General features: G+C 39.9%; 1 protein-coding gene and 1 non-coding gene across 5 annotated transcripts in view; both read left to right on the forward strand.

The window, feature by feature from the left end:
• The window catches only part of DNAH10 (dynein axonemal heavy chain 10), a 53,609-nt gene extending 34,041 nt beyond the window's left edge, over window positions 1-19,568 (forward strand). For all 4 annotated transcript variants that reach the window (XM_090120905.1, XM_031592657.2, XM_031592659.2 and 1 more), the window contains 27 exons: window positions 215-418; window positions 1,210-1,290; window positions 1,796-1,993; window positions 2,641-2,802; window positions 3,356-3,530; window positions 4,219-4,400; window positions 5,361-5,497; window positions 6,330-6,547; window positions 6,913-7,134; window positions 7,705-7,852; window positions 8,061-8,340; window positions 8,679-8,908; window positions 9,946-10,219; window positions 10,680-10,784; window positions 11,278-11,432; window positions 11,983-12,137; window positions 12,328-12,511; window positions 13,292-13,492; window positions 14,650-14,859; window positions 15,281-15,376; window positions 16,042-16,213; window positions 16,341-16,472; window positions 16,927-17,138; window positions 17,242-17,409; window positions 17,662-17,842; window positions 18,839-18,984; window positions 19,245-19,568. In XM_090120905.1, the coding sequence (XP_089977031.1) occupies window positions 215-418; window positions 1,210-1,290; window positions 1,796-1,993; window positions 2,641-2,802; window positions 3,356-3,530; window positions 4,219-4,400; window positions 5,361-5,497; window positions 6,330-6,547; window positions 6,913-7,134; window positions 7,705-7,852; window positions 8,061-8,340; window positions 8,679-8,908; window positions 9,946-10,219; window positions 10,680-10,784; window positions 11,278-11,432; window positions 11,983-12,137; window positions 12,328-12,511; window positions 13,292-13,492; window positions 14,650-14,859; window positions 15,281-15,376; window positions 16,042-16,213; window positions 16,341-16,472; window positions 16,927-17,138; window positions 17,242-17,409; window positions 17,662-17,842; window positions 18,839-18,984; window positions 19,245-19,391 (4,775 nt within the window). In that variant the 3' untranslated portion in view covers window positions 19,392-19,568. The remainder of the gene's footprint in view (window positions 1-214; window positions 419-1,209; window positions 1,291-1,795; window positions 1,994-2,640; window positions 2,803-3,355; window positions 3,531-4,218; window positions 4,401-5,360; window positions 5,498-6,329; window positions 6,548-6,912; window positions 7,135-7,704; window positions 7,853-8,060; window positions 8,341-8,678; window positions 8,909-9,945; window positions 10,220-10,679; window positions 10,785-11,277; window positions 11,433-11,982; window positions 12,138-12,327; window positions 12,512-13,291; window positions 13,493-14,649; window positions 14,860-15,280; window positions 15,377-16,041; window positions 16,214-16,340; window positions 16,473-16,926; window positions 17,139-17,241; window positions 17,410-17,661; window positions 17,843-18,838; window positions 18,985-19,244) is intronic.
• On the forward strand, window positions 4,431-4,502 carry TRNAA-UGC (transfer RNA alanine (anticodon UGC)). The gene has a single exon. It is a non-coding gene; the product is annotated as a tRNA-Ala (tRNA).
• Window positions 19,569-19,620: the final 52 nt, after the last annotated feature.

Consider the following 19,620-nt stretch of genomic DNA (forward strand, 5'->3'; position numbering starts at 1 on the left):
TCCCCCTTGCATCATCTAAAGTACTTCCTGTATATTGTCCATTATGGGTGAGGAGGAGAAGCACTGAGAGATTAATAGGTTCATTTAGAACTGCCCAGAATCATTTTTGCTGAACTAGGTTTAATACTTGTCACTCTAGTTTCCCATTTGCTCTGTCCCCAGCCATATGGTTACAAGTTGTTCTCAGTAGCATTCTTCTGTCCATATGTTACAGGAATGGTGCCAGCCCTTTTTGCAGATGATGAAAAAGACACCATACTAAGTCAGATTGGAGATGAAGCTATTAAAGCTGGTGTGAACCCGGCTAAACAGAGTATCTGGCAGTATTTTGTAAACAAATGTACAAGCAACCTTCATATTGTCCTGGGAATGTCCCCCGTTGGGGACAGTCTGAGAACGTGGTGCAGAAATTTCCCAGGTATCAATTATATACAGTGCTTCATCCCTTCCCTGTCAAACACTGGTTTGTAGACAAGACAAAATCTTCAGCAGACTCCCACAGCTAAAGCTAAGCGGAGCAGGTTTAATAATTACACATTTGCATGATTTTTTCCAGTTAAGTACCATGTATCAGTGGATATTATTGACTAACATTTAGCAGATCAGTTCATTTTCCAGCTGAACTGCTAGAAATCAATTAGTCATCCTCATTGAAGTGGAAGTATGCAGACTGCCAATGTGTACAGCCTCTCCTCTATAGTTTACAGAAGAATGTGTCATATTAAATCATTATGAAACTAGGATATGGTGATAAGAGAAACATTTTTATATCCAAAGCTAAAAGAAGAGTGGGTTAAGAAGGAAGAGAAGCAAAGAGAAAAACCACCTGGGCTTGGTGGATGCTACTGCAGAACAGGTGGCTGAAAGATGTCCTAAGAGAACTGAGGAGACACACAGATGGAGGTGTACTGGTGGGACTCCCAGTGCAGGCTTTAAAATATCTAGTTGTTGCTCTTGACTGCATCCTATGGAATGGTATAGCCTAAAGAATAGTACAACAGGTTTAGCTGGACACAGATGCAGTGCTGATTATTTACTATCAAGATGGAAGTACTGGCTTTGTGGTAATTATTGTTCCTAAGAAGGAGCCAAATAAGACTGAACCTGAAAATTCTTGATGCAAACAAAGTTAAGCTTAGGGCTGTCTGGCAGATTAAGATGTAGCTTCTCAAAGAAACTTTTCAGGCAACACTATGTTTTTATTTTAAGGTCTTGTCAACAATACTGGTATTGACTGGTTCTTACCCTGGCCCCCCCAGGCTTTGTATGCAGTTGCAAAATCCTTTGTTGGTAAGTAAGATGTCAGTATTTTAACCCATTAATCCTTGGATAAGCCTAAGAAATATATTCTTTACTTTGACTTTATTGTAGATTTTATCTTGCTTTCCTGTTGTGGATACTACCATAGATCTACAAGGATGATGCAATATCCCAGTAAAAAAAAAAGTTTTTGTTTGCCAATCTTACTCAAATAGGTTTAAAAGAAATGGCTACGATTCAAGCCTGTAACTCTGTAGATGATGTCACCTGGCTATCAGGATGCCTTTGTTCTCTTCTGAGCTCTATCTTGGCCTTGCTTTTTGTCCCAGGAAGCAGATTTTTTAAGCCTGGCTTAACTGTACATTAAAGAAAGAAGATGGTAATTGGCTTACTCTTAAAAAATATCCATCTATGTATCTATAAAGAATATGCCAATTATAAAATAAATAAATAAAATATTATATATATATATATATATTTCTCTCTCTATATATAATACATATATTTATTTTATTTTAATTCTGACTAATTTTAGGAAGTAACACACGCATTCCAGCAGAGAGCTCCAAGATGGTGGTTGAGCACATGGTCATGGTGCATGAATCTGTAGGCGTTTTCAGCAAGAGGTTTCTGCAGAAATTAAGACGTAGTAACCATGTCACACCAAAGAATTACCTTGATTTTATACATACGTATTCAAAATTGCTTGAGGAGAAAAATGAGTTCATTTTAGGTAAGACTGTGTAGGTGTTTTTTCTTTTTTAATAAGTGATTTAAATACTTATGGAAATAAAAAAAGGAAAAAAAAAGAAATATAATGTGATGAAAATGGGTGTTGATCCCAAATATTACCCACGTTATCAAAAAATAATGTTATCAATATCCAGTTTTGATGTTGGACTAACATCCTGGCCACAAATGATTGTTTGGATTCTGTCTAGTGTTGTGTTTACCCCAGATTCTCCTGTTAATGAACCTGAGCCGGGACTTCCAAACCAGAGACTCTTCTGCTTGAGAAAGGGTGACTAGATCTAATGATAGTTCAGCCTAACTCAAGGTTTGACATTCTTCCTCAAACAGCAGTTCTTATTCATACTTCTGTGAGTACTGAGGTATGCAAAGAGCATCAAATATCAACAGTGCAGTAGTGAAAGCAAGTAGAGGTGCAGGGCCACTTACTGGCAGCGCAGGTGACTTTAATCCTGTCTTTTGTCAGAGGCTTACGAAATAAAAAATCTTTCACAGTGAATTTTCTGTCATATCTGAGGTTGTTCTGTTGCAAAGTGCACGTATCAGCATGTCTACCTTCCGTGACATTGTCTACTGCTGTGCAATAATTTCAAGGAATCACTAATATTTCTCACTTTTTTTCCTTTCCAGCACAATGCAAACGGCTGGACAGGGGCCTGGATAAACTGAAGGATGCTAGTGTGCAGTTGGTTGAGCTGAACAAGAAACTTGCAGAGCAGAAGATTGTGCTAGCAGAAAAATCAGCTGCTTGTGAGGCTTTGTTAAAAGAGATTTCAGCAAACACAGAAGTAGGTAGGTAGTTTACAACTGCTGAAGTGTCCCTCAGGCTAAGCAAGGCTTACATAGTCTGTGTTGGGTTGGAAGCTACTTTAAGAGCTTCAGATGCTTTTGGAGATGACCCTCTTGTTCTGCTGTGCTGATGTGGGATCTTTCTTGAAGAGTAGGTCCTGCATTCTAACCAGATTGACATCTTTCCTATATATTTGTTCTACTTTACTTTGTGTACCTCAATACTATGCTCTCCAGCCCTTGTCTTCCCTTTGTAAGGTATAAGGAGTAAAGTGGGAAAGAGGCATTAGCAAGAAAGGGATCTTCTGTTTCAGAAATGCTTTTAGAAGAAAGTCAGAGGGAAGCACAGTATGAAAAGAGATTATCTATGCTTTGTGTGCAATGCTAATGGTATTCCCATCCTGGTGATGGATGGAGCCCTGTAAACACTGGCAAGCTAGAAATAAGAGGGTACTGATTTGGTGGTAATTTCTGATCTTGAGCCAAAAGCACGTAGTACATGTTCTGCAAACAAACTTGAATAATCTATTTACAGTCCTGCTTTTACAATTTTTAGCTGAAGTGAAGAAAAAACTGGCTGAAGAAAAAGCTGCAGAGATACAGGAACAGAATAGGATTATTGCTGTGGAGAAGGCGGCGGCTGAGACAGCTCTGGCTGAAGTCATGCCTGTTTTAGACGCTGCCAAACTGGAGCTGCAGAAGCTTGATAAGTCTGATGTTACTGAGATCAGGTAGTTCATTTAGGTGTACAGTAGCATAAATGCTTGGAAATTCATGGAGAGACTGTTTTAGAGTCAGCCTCACTTTCTTCGTGGGCATAGTGTGCGGGTTATAATCGAGACAGCAGCTTCCCAGGTGCAGATGTCACAACAGAATCCTCTGATTCCTAGCCCAGAACGTCTCCTCAAGCCTGTTCTTTCTATTTTCAGTGATGCTTTGATAGCATAAAATGTACTTTTCTGCTGAATTACTTCTATTGTTTTTATAATATGTTTTGTATTTGGGGACAGGTATGAAAGTGCATGCAGTCCTTGGCTGTTCCCAAAATAGTAAGAGCTTTTCATTCCATGTCACACTTGTCTGGTTTCTTATCTGTAGTAGATCTCTGGATTCTTTCAGCTCTATGCCTCCCAGTGAACAGCTGCCTGATTGCACGAGGGAAAAATATGGATCGTAGTTTTAGGCCTTTCACTGCTGAAATTCCTTAGTCTCTTACTGATCTAATTGTTTGAATGCAACAACTAGTTTTGAGCTCTCATCTAGCTAATTATTTCTTGTTTTGGCTGGATTATATTTTTCATTTTATTTTAAATGTCTTATTTAATAGCAGTTGTTATATTTCATTAGCAGTATTGATGGGAAGCACAGATCTAGCATCGTGTTTTGTTTCCTCCATTGTCTTCTTCACTTGTTTCCTAGATCCTTTGCAAAACCCCCTAAACAGGTGCAAGCTGTTTTGGAATGTGTTCTTATAATGAGGGGGTACAAAGAATTAAGCTGGAAGACAGCCAAAGGAATGATGTCAGAGGCAAATTTCCTGCGATCTCTGATGGAGTTAGACTTTGATGGAATTACTTACGGCCAAGTGAAATCTGTTCGAGGTAAATTATTGACCAAAGTACATCATCAACGGGGATGTAGCTCAGTGGTAGAGCGCATGCTTTGCATGTATGAGGCCCCGGGTTCAATCCCCGGCATCTCCACTTTTGGAGCTTAGTCTTTAATATCTTTGTCAGCCACACTGACAGTGCAAATTTGGCACCAAGCTGTGCGGTGTCCCTTCCAACTCTAAGGATTCTGTGTTTCTGTAACGCTGTGATTCTATGAGCTGTACACTTGGGATGAAAGGAACGCCTTGTTAGCATCATTAGCCATGTTCATGGCAATTCTGCCAGTGTTGTTTGGGAGGGTAAGATTTATGTTGTGCTAATGGACAGCACTATCTGTGTTGCTGCAGATGTTGCTCTTTTGGGTAATTGGATTTTTCAGAGCGCAAAGACCTGCTATGTGTTACATCCATTCTTCATACACTTTAGTTTGGAGCAGGCAAAAAACAAACAGGACAGTGGAGCAGGCCTGCTGTTCTGCTTCTGGATATTCAGAAAGCAGCACTATGATCTTGATCACCAGGTGGCAATTGAGATGTGATTTGTACATAGTGAAAAGAAGATAAGTTGTATATAGAACTGACGAGTCAAGCTTTGTAGATGATCACAAGGATGTGATTTAGAATAGTTCCATTAAGAGTTGAATTTTGCACTTTCATCAAAATGGTATCTGACTGCTGTAGAGAAAAACAAACCATGACCATGAGGCATGCTGGAACACTGAATGCGCTACTTTTTTTTTTTTGAGAAGGAACTTGAGAAATCACTAGCAGTACTGTTGTATAGTTACAGCCCAGTGCCTTCATCGTAAGTTCAGAATCTTTTATATTCTGACAAATGATTGATATTATCTGTTACAATATTGCTCAATATTGCTGCACGGAAACCTTATTTCTCTAAAGATTTCTATATGCACTGTAACTTGGCTCACTTGCAATATCTTTGTCCATTTAGCTGTGTTAAAGAGTCTTAATACTACCTTCACTGAAATGGAACTTGTTAGCAGAGCTGGCCTGGGAATGCTGAAGTTTGTTGAAGCGGTGATGAGCTACTGTGATGTAGTTAGAGAAGTCAAGCCAAAGAGAGAGAAGGTACAGTGCATGAATTCAGATTCTGAGGAGGATGAAACATGTTGCTCATGAAAATAACACTTGGCAATTTCATAGTGTGAAGTCTCTGAAGTGCTTCAGAAGAGGTGTTTAGAAAAATTGCGGCATGGGTGAGGAATGTACAGTTGTTATGTGCTGTGTCTGTTGTGCTGTCATGCTGTGGTATGGGTTCCCATCCACTCTAGTGCTGGAAGTAGGTGAGAGAAATGGGGTCAGATGGAATTTGATAGTCTAACATGCTCAAAAAAGCAGTTTTGAGCTGTCTACTGGAAACATGCTCTGTCACACACCCATGCCCTTGAGTGCAGACCTTTTAATTAACATTTTTTAGAAAGACTGGGACTTTAGCTGTGTTATGAAAGGAAATCTGATGACACTGGGAAAATTTCTAACAGAAAATCTGCTTATGTGCAGCTGATTACTGATAAAGTATATTCGGTAGGTGGTGGGCCTGACTATTTTTAAGGTCTTAATATCACTGTTATTAGGCAGACAAAACTCCTTTTTTGTCTGGGATGATAGTCCTGCTGACCTCTGATGTTGGCAGGACTGCTTAAGTGTTTAATATAGCTTATGTGGTGAGAAATCTGCTTCAGGAAGTTTGTCTGCTTTGTAACTGCAGTTTCAGACCATGATGTAAATGTTTAGGATGGAGAGAGGCAGATGAGGAATGGTGGCAGTTATTTTGGTTTACACCATTTATTACCATGATGCTTTAAAATACATGAGATAGCCAGAAGGAAGAACTTGAGATTTCTCTCCAAAACCCCTCTTTTCTCTGATAATACTCTTTATATTTTCCTTCATAATATAGGTGGCAAGGCTAGAACGGAACTACTTCTTAAGTAAGAGGGAATTGGAAAAGATAAACGCAGAGCTATCTACAATTCAGGATGAGCTTAAAGCTTTGGGGGACAAATATCAAGAGGCAATGAAAGAAAAGCAACAGTTACAAGAAGCAGCAGAGATTATGCAGAGAAGATTGGAAGCTGCTGACAAGCTCATCTTTGGCTTGAGATCTGAGAACAAGAGGTAAGCGTAGATTCAAAAAGGACTGTTCTTGACCCCAGAGGATGATATGCCAGGAATAAAATCTTTCAAACTGAGATATTTTTGGAAATGTCTTTCTCTGATTTTTTTTTTTTTCCTTCTGCTAGGGGTTAATATGCATTCTAACTAATATTCATTAAATCTTGAAAAGTAGTAACAATGATTTTTAATGCAGGACAAAAAGGTTTACTAAGGTTAAAAGGAAGATGGTTCAATCCCACTGTCATCACAATGACTGACAGTAAATGTTGTGGTTGTCTCTAATCAGTAGATAAAATAACAGCAGTTGGAAAAGAATTCCCACCCCCTGGTACAGATTCACCCAGGATCCCCTTCCTTTTTGTCAGGTGGGCAAAGGAGCTAGAGGACCTCAAAATGCGAAAGGTGAAGTTGCTTGGAGATTGTCTACTCTGTGCTGCCTTTCTGAGCTATGAAGGAGCATTCAACTGGGAGTTTCGTAATGAGATGATTTATCAAGAGTGGCAAGAAGACATTCTTTCACGAGAGATCCCTCTCAGCCAGCCTTTTAGGTTAGAAAGCCTCCTGACTAATGAGGTGGAGGTTAGCAGGTATGTCCAGTCAAAAAGTTAGTGACTACTGTATGTGAAATCATGAAGTGGGAGTCTGAATCTGTAGCACAAAATTGGCATTGTGTGTTGAAATGTAGGTGGAAAGACCGTTTTACTTCATGCCACAGAGATGGCAAGGAGACAATGATTTTCCTGGTAGACAGAGGCTATTTATTATAGCAAACCACTGCTCTTTATAATACAAGGACATTCACTGAACCTATATACATACCTTTTTATTAATTATCTACAATATGTATTCCACCCAAGGCTTAACAGCAGTCTTTTCATTCACTTCAGTAAATTCGCAATTAAACCTATAACCAAGTAACCCAAATTTCAGCTGCTGTGTGATTCCTCACCAAATGCAGCAGTCTGAGTTTTGAGTAGTGTAGTTAAAATGTCTCAATGAGTCAGTCTGAGTTTTGATACTGCTCTTGCAATCACATACGCTGTATGTTTGCCTTGTGTTTCTAATAGTATGTGCAAAGGATTGCATAATTTTACAGACTACTGAAATTATCTGCTCTTCCATCAAGTTTTTGTTCCAGCTTGGTCTTTGCTTCCTAGGTGGGTTTCCCAAGGATTGCCTCCAGATGAGCTCTCCGTCCAGAATGGCATTTTGACAACATATGCAAGCCGTTTCCCACTCTGTATTGACCCACAACAACAGGCTTTAAATTGGATTAAGAAGAAAGAAGAAAAAAATAACCTGAGGGTAAAGATAAACAATGATTTAACTTTTTGGGGACTGATGGTTTTTAGGGATGTTGGCCAGCCTCAGTACAAGCAAAATAGTGTAACCAAAAGGCTGCATTGCTTGTGTTTTTTCTCAGCTCCAGGATGGAATTTCCTGTAGGACAATGTCACAGTCAGAGGCATAGTTGGAAGTTCTGTTTTCATATCTTTCCATTATTCTCTTGCAGATGGCTTCCTTCAATGACCCAGATTTCCTTAAACAACTAGAACTTGCCATAAAGTATGGAAATCCTTTCTTGCTGCATGGTGTTGATGAATACATTGATCCTGTGATAGACAATGTCTTAGAGAAGAATATCAAAGTTGCACAGGGGCGAAAATTCATTGTGCTGGGTGACAAAGAGGTTGACTATGACAGTAATTTTAGGTTGTACCTGAACACCAAATTAGCAAACCCAAAGTATTCTCCTGCTGTATTTGGGAAAGCTATGGTTATCAATTATACAGGTAAGCAGTGTGTGTTTATTAACAAAATAGTCATTATGCTGTTTGGGGCCTGGGTGGTTATCTGAAACAACAAAACTTTAAGAGTCTCCCTAATACTTATCATCTGATTTAATATAAAATTCTTCTCACTTCTCTCTCTTAATCTGAAACACAAGCAAAGATCTAGTCTTATACCTGTCAGGTTAGGATGCATTTGTACAATTAATACACAGTTATTATCCAAGCCGCTTTGTTGCATTGCTGTAGTTTTATGAGATGATCAAGTTGAAATTAAGAGTTGTCTTAAAAAGCTGTCCTTGCTCTTTTAAAAAAGGTTGTGTTGTGTGTTTTATCTCTAGTTACGCTGAAGGGCCTAGAGGATCAATTGCTCAGTGTTATTACGGGTTTCGAAAGAAGGGAATTGGAAGAACAGAGACAACATCTCATCCAGGAGACGAGTGACAATAAGAACTTACTGAAAGATCTGGAAGACTCTCTCCTTCGGGAACTGACATCTTCCACAGGAAACATGTTGGACAACACAGACTTGGTGCAAACCATGGAGGAGACAAAATCCAAAGCTACTGAGGTACCAGCTGGTTGTTAGTTTCGATTTTTATTATTTTTTTTGTAGGATATGTAGTTACTGAATCTCTTCTTTCTTTCTCATTGTGTTTCATTTTCTCTCGTGAGAACTGTTCATTCCTTTCAACCTAGTTCTTAGCTTCGAGAATGAACGTGCTGTATCTTTCAGTATTGAGCACTATTTGTTTTGCATCAGTTCTATTTTCAGGAAAGTCATTATTAGGACTAAAGTAATAGTTGTTCACATTTTTTAAACAAAGAGTAGGTGATGTATTTCTTTCAGCTCTGAAACAATCTTTGTCTTGTATCATATTGAATCTGAAATGGAATTTCATGTTATTTGTTACTCAGGGAAGATGTAGGGTATCTGTCCTTGGAGGCTTACAGGCCTTAGCTGGGCAAAGCCACAGATGACTTGACGTAGTGGTGGCAGTAGTCCCATTTTGGACAAAAAGTTGAAGTAAATATCTCCAGAGGGTCTTTCCCATACTATTTCTATGATCCTGTGCTAATCTCTGCCTTTAATTTCCATAAATACACAGAGTGGGACTCATTTATTCTAACCTTTGATTTTTGAAATTCATATTTCTTCAGGTTTTCTTGCCCAGATTCCCTACATAGTCAACAGTGAGAGGCAGGCACTGGGAGGGCACAATTCTTTTGATTTAATTCAGATGTCTCCAATTGAATGGGGACTGTGCCTCAGCAGTGTGTTTTCCTCTCCTCAAGCTACAAAGCCCTTATCTTTCTACAGAGTCCTAAGAGAAATTTAATATATTTAAAGTATTTAAAAATGAACTACTTGCATTTTTTACACAAATATGGTCTTCTGAAAAGTAAGCTAATACGTGAACATTACTAGTCTTCAGTATCTTGCCTCCTGGCGTTCATGTGCTTTTAATGCATGCTTGTTACTTACAGGATGTAAAAATACTGCATGTTCATCATTGTTGTTTCAAAATAGCTTAGTACACTAATTATATGTGTATATTAATATGTCAGTGCATTAATTATACCTGTATAAAATCAATGCCTGGCTAGGTGATCGAAAAACTTCAGCTGGCTGCGACAACAGCGGTGGATATTGATCAGCTTCGAGATGGCTACAGACCAGCTGCCAGGAGGGGGGCCATTTTGTTCTCCGTTTTGTCTGAAATGGCAGTTGTCAACATCATGTACCAGTACTCTCTGGTCTCCTTCTTAGAGGTTTTTAGACTCTCTCTTCGGAAATCCATGCCCAGTCCTATTCTTCCCAAGAGGTTAAAAAACATCATGGATACATTGACTTTCAACACCTATAACTATGGCTGCACAGGTTAGTGCAGTTTAATGACAAGCTGATGGTTCACCAATGTTAATGTTGTTGTTAATGACTCTGTTGTTCACCAGCTTTCAGCTGGTTTGCATTAGAGAGGCAAATTGTCAAACAATAACAAACTCACTGATGTTGAGTTTTCAGCATTGTTCCTGGTTTACAATCACTCCCTTCTATCTGAAGTATGTATATTACAACTTAATTAAACAAAACCTTTCTTAATCCAATCCAATCAAATGGCTAATTGCAGATACGGATCTTACATTCCTGAGTATTTCTCACAGATGCCATTTTGACAGACCTGTACTCGGTCTGTAGTTCTGTAAGCCTGATCCAAACCCCTGTCTTCAGTCACCTTGATCTTCGTGGGGTGATCAGATGCAGGATGTAGATTTGAAGACTGGTGCTAAAACACGTGGGACTGGAGCAGATTTTTGAAAATGTTGTCCTTTTAACATAGGCTTGTTTGAGAAGCACAAGTTATTGTTCTCCTTTAATATGACTGTGAAGATAGAACAAGCTGATGACAGAGTTCCCCATGAAGAACTTGACTTCTTTTTAAAAGGTAATGTGAATATGTTTGTGTAGAAATATATATGTGGTGATAGCTAGAAGATCCTTCCAAGATAGATTTTGACTAAGTATGATTCGTGATAAGGGCTAGCACGTGAAGTCAGCTGAAATATGTTGTTTTACATGAATTGTGGATTTTGCTATTGGTATTTTTTCACTTTGTTAAACAGTGAAGAGGTGAGTCTCTTTTCACTATAAATGCTGACAAATCTTGTGTTAGTTACAGATAGTGAGAATGTTACCCAAGAAAATAATCTCTAGTTATTTTCTAACTACTTATAAGTAGAAATGTGTGCAAAGATACAACTTTGGCTTTTGCAAGCACTTGTAAAATGCTATGTTTACTTCAGCAGACCAGTTTAATCTCACAGTGCTTCCAGAAACAATTTTCCAAATGGTTTCTCTGTGTTGTGGGACTGTATGTGTGGTCATGTACCAGAGAATTTATGACATGGACATTCACTTCAGTTTCTGAATGTGACTAGGCAATATTTCCCTGGAGAAGAGTGCACGAAAGAAACCGTATGCTTGGCTTCCAGATCAAGGCTGGGAAGACATAATTCGCTTGTCTGAACTATTTCCTGAGCAATTTGAATCTCTTCCAGATGATGTGGAAAAAAATCCAGATGTATGGAAAAATGTACGTGCTTTCCTTGTTTTTCTTCTGGTAGTAAATGTTCAGTATGATGCAGTGTGCCATAGAACTCTGTAGGAGGCATGTCACCACTGGTGTTTTCTGTCAAGGCATTACTTTTCTTCTTGAACTGAGTGATTGGCTTATTTGCAGAAGAATTAGGGTTCTTGTTATGAAATAACAACCCCCCAAAATCTTCTCTGCTGTACTGTACGTGTTTTATTTTCCAGTCATATGCTTTTGATGAGTTCTTTGCCCTGTTCGAGTCAGTGGAGTCAGTATTTCACTGTCATTTTACTGCTACATCACAGAGGGCTGCTCTGACAGCAGTGCCTCCTCCCACAACACCAGAGGTGGATAGTGGTGGTATGGCAGTAGAGGCTGAACTTTCCTCCCAATGCTTTGTGCTCAAGAAGCTGAAATTTTTTAAATTTCTTTGCAGTGGATTGACTTTCTTCTTTGTTTCTCTTGTGTCAAATTGTTTTTGCTTTTCCTAATAATTTCACTGATAGAATCATTTGATCAATCTGCATCGTCTCCCACCTTTTCTTGCCAGTGGTATGATACAGATGCTCTGGAGCAGATGCCATTCCCCATGCACTACCAAAACAGCCTCACAAACTTCCAGAAACTTCTCCTCCTGCGGTGTTTCCGAGTGGACCGAGTGTATCGGGCAGTAACAGACTATGTTACACTGACAATGAGTGAGAAGTAAGTCACTCTTGTTTCAAATGTGAATGGTTTGTGATTTCTCCTACACAATGGAGCATGTTTATTCTCTGTATTATTTCCATGTGCAGTCCGAAATGAATGTTGGTGTCTGTATTAAAGTCATCTTTTACACAAAATTGATAGTTTTTTTTTTTGGTAGAGCATCTCACTGTGCTTCTTTTCCTACCAGGTATGTGCAGCCCCCCGTGATCAGCTTTGAAGCTGTCTTTGAGCAGAGCAGTCCTTACTCACCAGTTGTTTTTATCTTAAGTCCTGGCTGTGATCCCATTAGTGACCTCATGAAACTGGCTGAGAGGACAGGCTTTGGAGGGGACAGACTCAAATTCCTAGCCATGGGACAAGGCCAAGAAAAGGTAACTTCAGTGGGAGAGTTGGGATGTTCTGTGGGCACTGTGTTGGCATGTGAATTGCAAATCATGCTTTTCTTGTCATGGACTTGTTCAAATTTCCTTTCTGAAGGCCATTGAAAATGAAGTTCATTTGTGCTTTGGAAATAGAATACAATTTGCCAAACTAGAAATAATGCTTTTCTGTAATGTGAGAGGGCATTTGGTTGCTAGGTTGCTTTTATGGTTTTTATGTTCAGAGTGATATTTTCAGCTGTTAAAAAGTAGTTGAGCTGAAAAGAAGTTGCTCTGTAGACTTTCAAAGTAAGGACATGGGTTGATCCGAAGTCACAGTGTTTGTTACAAAAAACATTTCCTGCTGCTCTGTGTTTCTTGTAGTTTTTTTTTTTGTTTTGTTTTTGTTTTTTTTTTGTTATGGACCCTTAGGCTGAAACATCCACAGCTTAGCAGCTGCTGAATTTGCTGTGATTTCAGACAGTGGAAGAACTCTGAGTAGCTTCATTTAGATCGCCCCTTGTTAGACTCTGATCACCATCCTTTTCCAGGCCATGTACACTACTTCAGTGTCTTGAAATGTTTTAGTAATGACTTTAATTTCAAAAGGGACTAATGAAATAAAAAAGCAACTGATTGTGATATTGGTGCAATTCCATTTACAGGGAAGAGTGTTCTACTATAAAAGACTGGGTATGTTTGCTGGCATGAAGAAATGTCCTGCACTAACCTGTGAGAGTTGGTTTGCTTTCACGATCTGTTACTCACAGACTGTTCTTTCTGTGTCTTAAGATTGCCCTGCAGATGCTGGAGAACGTGGTGGTTAGAGGAGAGTGGCTGATGTTGCAGAACTGTCACCTTTTGGTGAGGTGGCTTATCACTCTGGAAAAGGCCCTGGAGAAAATCACAAATCCTCACCCAGACTTTCGCCTCTGGCTGACTACAGACCCAACCGAGGGCTTCCCGATTGGGATACTGCAGAAGTCACTGAAGGTGCTGTGTGAGGAGAAACCCCAGTGGGAGGGCATGTCCTGTGTGCTCAGCAAAACAGACTGATCTGGGGAGGAGCGTGACCTGAATGCACCATGTTGACTTGGGCTGTGTACAAGCTTTTTGTTTTCATTACCCAGATAGGTTTTTCATCATCTTGTTTATTTTCTGGTGATTTTTTTTCCTTTGGATGGCAGCTGTTAAGCACTTTTTTTCTGGAGCTGTTATTTTAAAATAGAGTTTTGTGAGTAAACCTGGAGATGTGAAAAATGCTCTTTACATTCATTCAAATGCTGCCACGGGTATGGTATATCCAAGAGTCAGAAATAGCCCTGTCACTCCTGGTACAGAGCTGAGGTCTGTCTAGCTTGGCAATAGTGTCAGTGGAGCAGACACTGTAATAGGATAATGGTTTTCAGTTGCTACTTCAGGCTGCAGCATTTATCACAAGCAAGCTGAGCTGATTATTTTGAAGGCACAAGCCATGATGCAGTTCTAGTTTTCTATTTTGTAACTGCTTTACTTCTGCTGTGGTAAACCAGTCCTGTAAATATAATAATTTTATTTCATGAGTTGATGGCAGTGGTGTAACAGATCCACCCAATATGTGCTCTAGTTTATCAGTGATAGCTCTGGAGTATTCACCTCAACACTGCTTCATGCCACAGTGGGGAGAAGTGAACACAAACATATTTCTGATTTAAGATTGCAAATATGCACTTTCTAGGTCAAACCATAGGCAGCATGGTTTTACAGCACTTTGACAGTGCTGCCAGGAAGCTGACTCTGCTTTCATTTGATAATTAGTAAAATCATGTTAAAGACTTAAGCCATCTTAATGTTGTAGTATGTAGGACATAGCAAAATAAGTAAATTGCTAGTAATATTTCAGTAGATTAAATAAAAAAGTATAATAAACCATTAATCTTTCCAAAAACATGGCTATTTCTAAAATAATACCAGGTTTCTCTTCACATTTCTGCTAACCTTGATAAAAGGTCAGGTGCATATCTTTACATACAAAAAAGTCCCATATTGGTATGAATTTAGAAAGCTGATCAGTTTTTTCAGGCTTGCATTGTATAACTTTGCATGATACATTTACTGTTTATTTTCTTGATGCTATTCAGTAATTGTTGTGTCCCTGATTATTTTGATAGGTTGTAACAGAACCACCAAATGGTCTGAAACTGAATATGCGAGCCACCTACTTCAGAATTCCCAAAGAAGCCTTGGAGCAATGCCCACATCCTGCCTTCAAATCCTTAGTCTATGTGCTGGCATTTTTCCATGCTGTGGTTCAGGAGAGGAGGAAGTTTGGGAAGGTTGGCTGGAACGTACCTTATGATTTTAATGAATCTGATTTCCAGGTAAGAAAATAATGATAATAGCTCTTATGTTCTTGAGTTGCTCAAATTACTTTTGAAAACACATAGTGTATCCAATTTCAATCCTTTCTTGCAGTATAATTTATATTAATCTTTTTTTGTTGTTGCTGTGGACCCATGTAGTTTAATGATCTTCTATAATGTCAATTTTGATCACACTAAGACCACAAACTTAATGAGATTTCAGTCATTTATGTTTGTATTTATATATATTGTTTATATAAATGTATTTATTTAATAACCCTCTCTTAGGGGTTTATTTCCCTAACAAGATGTACGCTTTCTAATTCATTTTGTTGAGGAAGAAATTACTGCTAGTTTTGAAACAAGAACTGTGTTAAGTAAAATCATGGATGTGTGTAGCTTTTTGAATTTTCTTGTCTTGTTTTAACATCTTTATTAGGTCTGCATGGAGATTCTTCAGACATACTTGACAAAAGCTTTCCAGCAAAATGATGATAAAATCCCCTGGAGCAGCCTCAAGTATCTTATTGGTGAGGTGAGCATCTACATTGTCACTAAATAATCCCTTAGCTGTGTCAGAACATAGAGTTGGTTCAGAATCTCCTCTGGGCAGTCCTGAAACTCCTGAGCAAGTCACTTACTCTCACTGCCTCAATAAACAGGGGCCACTGTGTTTAACTGTACAAGAGGGGAATGATGATGCTTAATTCTGAGAGAGCCTTTGGGATCCTCTGAGGAAAGGCACTGAACAGCACAACTTTACAGTATTCTGTACACTGCATCCTGCAGTGGAACATGACTGATGTGAGAGCTGTACAAACAGGTATTTCCAAAGCAGTGCTGTATTTGCTATTTGCTGTGCAGCAGCTGGCTGATTCAAAGTAGCTGCTGTAACACAAAATCTTACAGGAAGTTGTTATTATTTGGCAGCATTTAATCACAGCTGATCCTGAGGTGGTACTGAGGAAGTTGCTGTTGCATGTAGGTAAATACATCACCAAGACTGGCTATCGAGTTGCCCAGAACAGCTTCCCTTGAGAAGGAGCTAGAGGAAGCCTGTAAGGGAGACAGCATTATACTCAGACTATGCAGCCACTGCAGTAGCAAAATGCTTTGGACCTTTCAGTGATTTTTTTTTTTTTTAAACTGTATTTGCTGCCTCAAAAGCCAGTGGTATATAATTAATGTAATTATTTCTAGGTCATGTATGGTGGCCGTGCCATTGACAGCTTTGATCGTCGCATTCTGACTGTCTATATGGATGAGTACCTTGGTGATTTCATATTTGACACATTTCAAACATTTCATTTTTACAAAAATGATGAGGTTGATTATAGGATTCCACAAGGGACTGTAAAAGATGACTTTGTTGGTAAGCAATGCTTTCTCCGTCATGTAAATTAGAATTCAATAAAAGAACTCTACTTACACTATATGTAGTCTGGTAGCTGTAGCATAATGTATGCATCAGTATGAAGTAAGTCTGTTTTGTATTGCAGTGGCAATAGAAAGTCTGCCCCTCGCTAACAGTCCAGAAGTATTTGGTCTTCATGCCAATGCTGAGATCGGGTATTATACACAGGCAGTTCGTGGTATATGGTCTCATCTTCTTGAACTGCAGCCTCAAACAGGTACATCCACCACCACTTTGGACTGCAAATAGGAACTAATGAGGTGATGAACTACACTGCAGGGATTGTGGTACCAAGCATGCTGCAGCCCCACAGCAGTCTGGGTCCTTCGGATTCCCACAGGCTGGCACTGAGGAGTTGCTGCTGCAGCACGGCTGGGCTCTGCCTGCCAGCACATGTAATGGCCTCATGGAGCAGAGGGAGCAAAGAGCAGGGACTGAGAGGGAAGGAAAGCAACTGAGCTGCTGAGCCCTGGCAGCAGGGAAGTAGTCCAGCACGTGCTCAGAGGAAGTGCTGGGCATGCAGGGAATCTGCTGGTGCAGAAGTCAGTACTGCATGGTGTGGGTAAAGAAATGGGTGCCAGGCAGAGTCAGCCTTCAAAGTTCTCTTGTGAAAATTAATAACAGAGGTGGTACTTTTTCAGATTAGTCTCACTAAGCTGTTTTTGTTTCAGCTGAATCTGGTACAGGAGTTAGTCGAGATGAATATATTGCTCATGTTGCTAAGGATATAGAAAACAAAATACCAGAAGTATTTGATCTCAACAAGATACGAAAAGCTTTTGGACTGGAGCTACCCCCTACAACTGTGGTGCTATTGCAGGAACTGGAACGTTTTAATAAACTCATCATTTGCATGGCAAAGTCATTGGCTGAACTGCAGCGCGTACGTAAGAGCGCTGCTACTGCTGCTCCCAGCAAGCAGATACAATCAACTCAGGCTTTAATTGCCTCAGCTCTGGCACTCAGGACTGTCACTGTCATTCCAGGCCTTGGCTGGGGAAGTTGGAATGAGCAGTGAACTGGACGATGTGGCTCGGGCACTCTTTAATGGACAGATTCCTGGCATCTGGAGGCGGCTGGCACCTGATACGCTAAAAACACTTGGAAATTGGATTATTTTCTTCAGAGATAGGTATAACCAGTACAGCACCTGGGTAAGTAAGTGAGAGACTCCAGAAAGCTCTTTTTTTGTCTGTTTTACACACAGTGCAAATTAATGATGGGGTACAGAAGTCATTGACATTTCACTGCTTTAAATAACTTAATTTGAACTTATGCCTATCAGTCACCACCTAGCATGAGAATGAAGCCACTGGTTAACCTTTAAGATTGGCCTCTGAGCTGAGGAGGAGGTTTGGTGGAGACCAGGCCAAGCACTGCAGGCTGTCTTCTGTTACTGATTACAGGTTAATGACTGTGAACCAAAGGTGATGTGGCTCTCAGGCCTGCACATTCCAGAATCTTACCTGACAGCTCTTGTTCAAGCCACCTGCAGGAAAAACAGATGGCCCCTGGATCACTCCACCCTCTACACCGAGGTTACCAAATACAAAACTGCAGAAGACATCACTGAAGGGCCTACACAAGGTAAGTGACTTTGGTTATTTGAGGGGAAAAAAAAAGTTAATTGAGGCCAGAGGGGAGAAAGAGAAACTGCTTGGCCTGCAGAGTGGAATTAATTTGATTATACCTCTGCAGATAACACATGCAGCCGTGGTTTTTAACAGTCCACATGGTTATGAGCTGGGAATGGGCCAGGTTCAGGTTCCTGCTTTGCTGCTGAGCTGCTGTAAACTGAACTCTTCATTCTTTCTCCAGCTTTTTCACACACACACATTCAAGTATTTCTTCAACTTACTTTGCTCTTCTCTCCATATGCATTTTCTTAATAAGGAAAACACTACATCATCCTAGCAAATTTTTAAAGATACATCTACAGTGCAAATAATGTATGTAAACAAAAAGGTAAATACAGCTATGTGTTACTTATTATGTAAAGATGATATCCTTGAAATTTTGATGGCTCGCAATGTTCTAATTACTAAATACAGCACATGCAGGATATAGGGCCAGACTAGCATCTCTAAGTATTAGACCTCACTGACAAAAACAGAGATACCTTCCCCCTCCATTTCCAAACACAGCTTTCAGTTAATATCAAATCACTTTCTTTTCTGTATTTACTAACATTCAAACCTCCACCTTTTGTCAGCATGATGTAACCATCAGAGTGACAGAGCTTGCTCAGAACTGGGCTATTACACAAGCAAATAACTGGAAGACAGCATCTGCTGTAAGAAAGAAAACTACAAGAAAATCAGTATTTAGTCCTAATGCTGTTTATCATATATAATGCAGCTAAGCCAGTTTCAATGGAAATTTGTCTTAAAGGCAGAGCTTGCAGCTGTATTGTAAGAACAAACACACAGGTAAGTTAGTTACATACCTCCCTGCAGGTGCAGTTTGTGAGTTCTGTCATTACTGCCTAAGTGCTGAGGAACAGGACAGCTACTGCAGGGACATCTGCCATACACTGCTGTAGCTGCTTGATTCACACAAGATGTTACATTTCTGCCTTTACAGGCTGCTTTGTTTCTGGCCTATTTCTGGAAGGGGCAGACTGGGACACAGAGAACAGCTGCCTAACAAAAAGCAAGCCCGGGGTGCTGGTGGTGGAGTTACCCATCCTGAAGATAATTCCCATTGAAGCACACAGGCTCAAACTCCAGGTACCTTTCCACTGGGGACAGGGATAGATTTGCTTATCAACTTCCTCCTATTTTTAAATCTCAGTAGCTGCTAGTCCTTTTGCTCTTAGCACAAGCAGCACTATTATTGCCATTAGCATGTAAAACGTGCAGCATAAAGTTTCTCCTCGGTCCTCAGAGTGAATTTCTGAAGACAACCATCTCGTACAGACCTCCTGCTTCCACTTTCACACAGTACTTTGAGCACTACTCAGTGTCCTCTTTTCCTCCACACTCTTTAGAACACCCTCCGGACACCAGTGTACACCACCTCCGAGAGAAGGAACGCGATGGGAGTTGGCCTTGTTTTTGAAGCTGATCTTTATACCACAAAGCACATTTCCCATTGGGTGCTTCAAGGCGTTTGTCTCACTTTGAATACAGACTGACAGTTTGGAGTTAGGCACTATGTTATCCTCTCTAACGCAGGGGATGCTATGAGGGAAAAAAGAAAAAGAAGAGGCAAAGCCTGAGCCCCAAGGTGGGGTCGCATTGGGCACATCTGACTTCTAGTAGTATGTTACAACTGTGAGCTGGTGGCATCAATAAACACTTCTAAAAAGGAAGAGATTTATCATTTGTATTTCCTCTTAGAAACACTTCAAGCTGGTGGTATGT

Source organism: Phasianus colchicus, chromosome 18 (assembly GCF_987193195.1).
Source record: "Phasianus colchicus chromosome 18, bPhaCol1.hap1.1, whole genome shotgun sequence".
NCBI lineage: Eukaryota > Metazoa > Chordata > Aves > Galliformes > Phasianidae > Phasianus > Phasianus colchicus.